This window comes from Protopterus annectens, chromosome 6.part1 (assembly GCF_019279795.1).
Source record: "Protopterus annectens isolate FY-2018-M chromosome 6.part1, PAN1.0, whole genome shotgun sequence".
Classification (NCBI taxonomy): domain Eukaryota; kingdom Metazoa; phylum Chordata; order Ceratodontiformes; family Protopteridae; genus Protopterus; species Protopterus annectens.
Genome location: NC_056738.1, coordinates 576,638,357 through 576,645,915, shown reverse-complemented (window position 1 = coordinate 576,645,915; position 7,559 = coordinate 576,638,357). Strand labels below are relative to the sequence as shown.

At 40.9% G+C, this 7,559-nt stretch overlaps 1 protein-coding gene across 1 annotated transcript in view; it reads left to right on the top strand.

Moving 5' to 3' along the window:
- The first annotated feature begins 1,647 nt into the window (after positions 1 to 1,647).
- LOC122805677 (glycogen phosphorylase, muscle form) overlaps positions 1,648 to 7,559 on the top strand; it is a 761,024-nt gene continuing 755,112 nt past the window's right edge. The window contains exon 1 of the mRNA XM_044076012.1: positions 1,648 to 1,977. Coding sequence (XP_043931947.1) covers positions 1,735 to 1,977 — 243 coding nt within the window. The 5' untranslated portion in view covers positions 1,648 to 1,734. The remainder of the gene's footprint in view (positions 1,978 to 7,559) is intronic.

Sequence of the window (7,559 nt, the reverse complement as noted above, 5' to 3'; positions counted from 1 at the left end):
TGTTTGCTTTCCTTGTTGGTGTTGTCTTTAGGAACCTGGGTTTTCACATGTCTCTGGCTTTGAATCACTGATACCATGTGTGCCCCAGTGGTGTGTGTGTGTTAGAACACTGAGCCGCACTTGTGAGTGGGGTAAATGCTGCTGCCTTCACATAACTTGTTCACATGCGTAATACAGGCCTTGTCAATGCTGGCTCTGAAGCAGACTAGGCATTTTTACTTTATTCACTGGTTTAGAACTCTGCACTACAGGCCATCTTCCAAAGCTGATGCACAGGACAAGAGTTGTAACCCTATTCATAAATCAACAGCATTTTTGACTGCAACTAATAAAGTAAACATCATTTCCATGGATGTACTGTTACTTAAACTATTTTTACCCTCCATATCCCTATATATATATATATATATATATATATATATATATATATATATAAACATACAAGCATACCCACGCAATACACACATACAGGCTGCCACTTTCAACAAATTGTTTATAATGGATTGCCATCTAGTAACTGTAAACCTTGATAGTGATTTCTTGTATGCCTGTCTTGCTACAATAATTTTCAATGTATTTAAGACCATTTTTGTTACTTTGTGCATTTGTGCGCAGGTACATTCCTGTATGGGATTATTTATAACCTGTTGTGCGTTAGGCCCGGCAAGCCAGCACGTAAAACTCTACTGCCAATCATTAGCGGACCGGAGTTCCGCTGTGGCGACCCCTAACCGGGAAAAGCCGAAAGACACAATCATACAGAGGCCTGAAATGTCTGCATTTTCACCCTCTACAAATCGTACAACAACAAAGGACTTTTAGTTTTGCCAGATTAAAATGGTGTGCGGGTTAAATGCGCCAACATTATACACATTTATTTTTCTTTCCTTGAAAAAGAAGAGAAGACCATTCCCCATTTCGGTAGTATTTTTATATTAAAAAAGGTAAAACACTACTCCATTCCAAATTACCATATGAAACCTAATGAAGTACGGCAAAACATTTTACGTATTTTATTGGCATTTTATATACTAGAATAAGCATACTAACAAAATAAAACAACACACTAGTGACTACATTAATTCTTACTGTATACATCATCACTAAGATTGTGCATTAAATGGCCATATAGTATCATTTGATCAGAGAACAAAATAAATAAGGTTACTTTTTTACAGTACTTATATCATGTGGTTAGTAGAAGGAGTTTCTTTTTGACACACGATAATAATATACGCCTAAAAAATATGGTTATTTTTTTTTAAATATTGCTTTTATAAGTTTATAGAATAACTTCTCCATTAGCAAGAATTTGTGAAGGGTATGAAGTCTGAAACTCAAACGCCTGTCATTATTTTCAGTCTTCTGTCCTCAAAGATTTGCCAGAAAACTAAACATTTATGAATTTGAGGAGCATACCAAAAAGATGCGGCAAAAATCTGGACAGTGACTCTGCAAGAAATCTGGACAGTTGAGAGGTAAAAACCTGCAACCGACTAACCGTAAGTACAGAAACAAACACCATCCAGACGTACATTACTAATCACCAAAAGTTGCGCGAGAAAAGAAGCAGGTTTATGAATATTAAACGTGGATGGTCATTAACTATTAATGAGAAGGCGGTGCCTAGTAATATGCGCAAAGGGGCTACCGGCTCAATAACGAGAACTCGGGCAAGGCTTTCACGTAGCAGGTTGTGTGTCTTCACTCTCGCAAAGTAACAGCAACAGCACTATGTCGCGGCCCCTAACAGATCAAGAAAAACGGAAACAGATTAGTGTCCGAGGCCTGGCAGGTGTGGAGAATGTCACCGACTTGAAGAAGAACTTTAACCGCCACCTGCATTTCACCCTGGTGAAGGACCGCAACGTGGCTACCCCCCGCGATTACTACTTTGCTTTGGCACACACTGTCCGCGATCATCTGGTGGGGAGATGGATCCGAACGCAGCAGTATTACTACGAGAAGGACCCCAAGGTGGGTGCTTGTGCGATGTGACATTCTTGCCTATCCCCCCCAAGGATTCTGGGGCTTTAACAGTAATTTAAAGCACACATGCTTTGCCTCCGGGCATCATCATACAGAGTGTCCCTGCGTGACCTACAACTTGTCCTTTCAGGGTGGGGCGGGCGCGATGACTCACGTTTTCTGTTATTGGAAAAAATAGCTGATACATGGAGAAATAACTGCACAGATCTGTCAAAATGCCAAGACAGTCACTATGTCATTAATAATTTTTAAGCAATCAATGTTTTGCACTGGGTTGGAATAAGAATCGTGAAACTGACGTGGGTGTAAGTGGTCCATCTAAGGTGTCCTACGGTCATCTTATTTTGTATTGAGGGCTTAATCGGGAATATGCTACAAACATGGCTGTCGCCCAGACTTTTGGCATGCAAACTCAAATGCTTAAGGGGGTGGTGGGTGTGCTGAGAACAGTTATTTATTTTGGTAGTTTGTATTGGATTTGGGGAAGCTGTGTGAATGTGGGCATTTTTAAGACGCAGAAAATGAAAGCACTGTAGCCCGGTTACAAAACAAATTAGAGACATTTGTTTGAGAGAAAACAACTTCGTATGAAATCAAGCCACAGTTTGCAACTGTAAGGGATTTGTGCAGTACTGCAGGAGCCGTCTGTAGTGTTTGTTTCCGCAGTATTTACCCCAAGGCACAGTAATTCAAACAGCATTTATATGGTGTGTAGTCAGTTTGTCGATTACTTGGGCACATTAACGTGTGCCCGGCTTAGTGTCGTACGCAAACTCCTTCTTTGGAGTGCGGTAACGAGATACTGCAAAGCTTTCCGGCATGTGTGTCCATCTCTAGGAGTGGGGCGTTTTAATTGGCTATTAAATACTGTCAATTGGGAGCTGTTCAATAGGAATTCGAAGTGCATTGAGGAGAGGTGGGACTTTGTGTCGATGCGAACATACACGCTCGAGTGGTATTAAGTGGTTGTTAGGATGCTAGTTGAAATGTGACCAGTGCGTTTATGTAGTTCCCTCTAATCCCGACGTAAGCAGGCAGAATACGCAAACAAATTATTTTCTATTTTTCAAAAATAAAAATGATAAAAAGGGAAAATAAGACGCGTTTCTCAAGATTATTGTTTTCTACTAGTAACATTCTATGCACTAGGTGCCGGAGCTTTCATTTGAGCTGTTAAATGACGTTACATTCTCTTTGCATCACTTCATAGCCCAGGTTCTCTCTGCAGCCACTTTTCATAAATCTCTCTTAATGCTCCCTTTTCGGTTTATGCATTGTTTATACGCTTTGCGCATGTTATGGATGTCCACTGTAAAGCTGATTAATTTTTATTTATTAGTTTGGTGAGTGAACTGCCGTTTGGAGGCATAGGCAGCAAATTCTCGAGCAAGAGTGGCACATAACCATGACTTAACGTTAGTACATTTCTTTCAAATCAAATGCGCGTATCATTAACACATATTAATAACCTTTTGAATGAACATTGTGTTACATAAGTGTAATGAAAAAGACAGTGCAGAGTTTTCAAACGTTAAATAGACCATAAGTGAAGTTTTAAGTCACTGCTGCAAAACACTTCCCGGTAGACCTACTCACTGTATTTTGTTGCTAATTTTGACGTGCATTTTATACCAGTTGTACAGTTTGACGTGTCTGTAACGTTCTTTGTCCTTCTCAAGATTTTGCTTTGCTTGTCAGTGTCCAGCGTTTTTGCAGAATACTGGAGCTGCAGGTGCTCAGAAGTACTGCATATACCGTATACCCCTGTATTTTTGGAAAGATTTTTTTCGAAAAGTAAATCATTTAACCCTGCATCTTACTCCACATCCTTCAGAAAATTAATGCTAACGCAAAACCTATTATTCTGTCAACTTTCTAAGTTTGTAAGAGCAATATTTAAAACCTGTCCCTATTTGCCCCCCCCCCCCCCATCATTTTAGGCTTTGTCCAGATTTTTTGCAAGAGGTTGAGAGGTATGCATCTTATTTTTATCAACCTGTGGCATATATTTTGTTTTTACCTGTTGTTTTTTTTTTTTTAGTTCGAATCCTCAAACGTCTGCAGAGGGGATGGGCAGTGCCCAATTGGGTTTTCACAGTTACAACCCCCCCCCCCCCAAAAAAAAATGCTGAATGATTTTGCCATGCATAAACTGCATTTTAAAGTACAGTACAGTTAAGTTATACCACGTGGATGTTAAAAGAAAATGTGGTTTATGTACACTCCCCAAATATTTGGTTATTTTCTATTACCAGGAATTTGCAAATACGACTTTTTAATATTATTTGTCATGCTGTGATTGTGTTCCAAACTATTTGAAAGTCAGCAGTATTGTTACAGGCTTAAATTATCCTTTCACTTATGGTTATGATGGACTTGCGAGTCTCTTGGTATAAGTTGTGACTTTCCAAGGGAGGTAGGCCTCACCTGTCAGGAAAGCTTTTTATGTCTTGTGCTCTTAGTTTTTGCATCTTGTATTAGTTAAACCGTTTAACACAAGTGCCTTCACTCTCCTTAAGTAAGACACAGACAGGAAGGTTAGTATACTGGTTCTGTGAGGTAGTTACTGAAAAGCAGAGGATGGCTTCACAGCCAGTTTTAACTATTGTCAGATTATGTATGACTAGTTGTGCCCATAGCTTTTTCTATTGGTATATTCACTGCATGGCATAGTGGTTTGTAGGCTTTAGAAGTGACTAGAATTCACTTGTTTGATAACATGGTAGCAGCAGTAGATACAGCTTGTATCCCTTTTACACGTGAGACTAGGGGAAACCAGAAATCAATCATAGTAGATTTGAGCAGTAAGACTCCATTTTAATTAGGTAATTGGACAGAAGATGCAGAATTATATGTATAGTAATGTAGATTTTTTTTCTCTATCAGGGTTCCTGTCGCTTGTTGCTAGCACAGTAGATTGTGTTTACTTGTGTCTTTTGCTTTGTATTTGCTGAGGCGTGCTTTGTCTGGGTGTTATTTCTACCACATAGAACTTGCACGTTTTCTTTTGATGTGGATGTTGTCAAGTCAGAAAGAATATTTAGATAAATGCAAGTGCAGTTTGCTCTTTTTTAGAGTAAGTCCTATGGCTGAGTTAGCATGTGTGTACAAAGAGATTTAATTGTCCATATTATTATCACAGACCTTTTCCTCCCAAAGTCTAATCTTCATAGGTTCGTAGGTTGATACTAGGCTATCTGCCCTAGGGCATTTATAAGCCTAGCCAGAGTGTATTTGGCTTTCACCACCTTTTTAGATTAGTTGACTGTGCCTCTGTATAGTAGGTCACAGAAGATAGCCCTTTTGAGGTTAGTTTACTGTGCCTCTGTCTAGTAAGGACACAGAAGAGATCCCAGGGGTAAACCTACGATCTCCCATCCACTCGTCAAGATTTCTCATGAAGAGGGTCATTGAGGGACTCTGCCTAACATGGATTGGGAATTTGTTCCAGAGTGAGGGCAACCTCTGGGAAATTAATCTGTCCCTCCAGCATGTCCTATTTATTTCTGTGCTGAGGTTTAAGTCCCTGGAGCGTGTAGCTCTAAGGGATTTGGATTTCCTGAGGTGGAGCATGTCCATTAATTCTGGGTTGGACATGGCTTTATACGTCTGGCACAGATCGCCTCTGAGTAGGTGGTAAGCAACTGAGTAGAGCTGGAGTTTCTTTAGCCTAACTGCGTAGGGCATCTGTTTGAGTCCCTTGATCCTCTTGGTGAGGTACTTTTGGGGTCTTTCCAGTTGCTGCAGGTGTCTGGTAAGGTACATCCCAAATGGGTCATTGTAACATCCCAAATGGGTCATTGTATTTAATTATGGGCCTGATGAGTGATGAGTAGAGGGGCACAATGACCTCTCTTGATCTAGATGTGAACTCTTTCGTGATAAGTTGGGCTATATAGAAGGTCTTTTTAACCACTTTGGTAACGTAATTGTCAAAGGAGAGATTGCTATCTACTTGGGTCCCCAAATCCCTAATTACTTCTTCCGTACTTAATGGATTACCACCTATGTGGTAATTTGTGGGCACTTTGTTTTTCAGTCAACAATAAAGGATGTCTTCTGTAGTTCAATCAAATGCAGCCAGGAATACACCAAAAAAGTTTATTACACAAAAACGATCCATAGTACAAACAATAGTCCTGTATATAACCAGAGCCTTAGATTAAACGCTTTCGTCTCCAATCGGAGACTTCATCTGGTTGTATACAGGACTATCGTTTGTACTATGGATCGTTTTGTGTAATCAACTTTTTTGGTGTATTCCTGGCTGCATTTGATTGAACTACAGAAGACATAATTTATTGCTGACTGGGACCGCAATCTGTTTGGTGTTTTGTGATGAAGTGTTTTGGTTACAAGGCACTTTGTTTTTCCCCAAAGAGGATGACTATGCACTTTTTGGCATTTAGCTTTAGGCCATGGCTCTGGCACCAGTTATCCATCTCTGTGAGACCCTTTTGGAGGATGCTTGTGTCAGTCGGCGAGTCGATTATGGCACCCAGTTTGCAGCCATCTGCGAACTTGGTCAGCCATAGTCCTCCCATGCTAGCATGTACCTCAGAAAAATATATACCGAACAAGAGAGGTCCCAGGACTGAGCCTTGTGGGACGCCACTTGTAACTGGTTTAGAGTCTGACATGGCACTTGCAATTCTGACCATGTGGGTTCTATCCCTGAGCCAGTTTGCAACCCATCTTGTGACATAGGGGTTGATATTTAAGCTAGTGAGCTTATTTGTGATGCCCGAGTGGGATATTGTGTCGAAGGCTTTTGCGAGATCCAGCTAGGCTGTGTGGACTACCTTCACTTCATCTATGGCCTTGGTGACCGTTTCAAAAGAAGTTGACCAGGTTCAAGAGGCAAGATCTGCCCTTAAAAAAGCCGAATTGGGTAGGATCCAGTGTTTGGAGGTTCCTAATGTCTTTGTTTATGAGTTTCATGATGATATGCTCCATAGCTTTGAAGACCAGGCTAGTCAGGCTTATAGGGCGATAGTTTCCGGGGTCCGTTATGGCACCACCTTTGTGGAGTGGGACCACTGTTGCTGTACGCCATTCCTTGGGTACATATCCTTTAGTAAGACTGAGATTGAATAGTGACTTTGTGAGGGCTCAGTTCTTCTTGGAGTTCGTGTAAGATGCAGCCCGGGACACCGTCCGGTCCCATTGATGCTGTGTTTTTTGCTTTTTAGAGGGCAGCTCTCACCTGTGCATCTGTGATGTCAGGGAGGCTACACTCTGTTGGGATAGACATTTGCTCTTTTGGGGGGAAGGGGGGGAGAAGTTTGCACTGAACCTGTCTGCCAGGATGTTGGCAATATCTGTGGGTTCAATGTATTTTTTGTCATTTTGAACTAACTCAGAGCATATCTGGGAGTTGACACCCAGGTTCCTGACATAACTAAAGAAGGCCTTGTGATTATCTTTAGCATCTTGTGCAATTTTTCTTTTGAAGCTGGCCTTGGATGATTTTATGAGGGATCGTAGTTTCTTGCTAGTACTGATCAGAGATGCCTTCCCTTTTGGGGATTTTGCTCTGTCATGTAGTAGCTTCCTCCTTCTGTTGTATA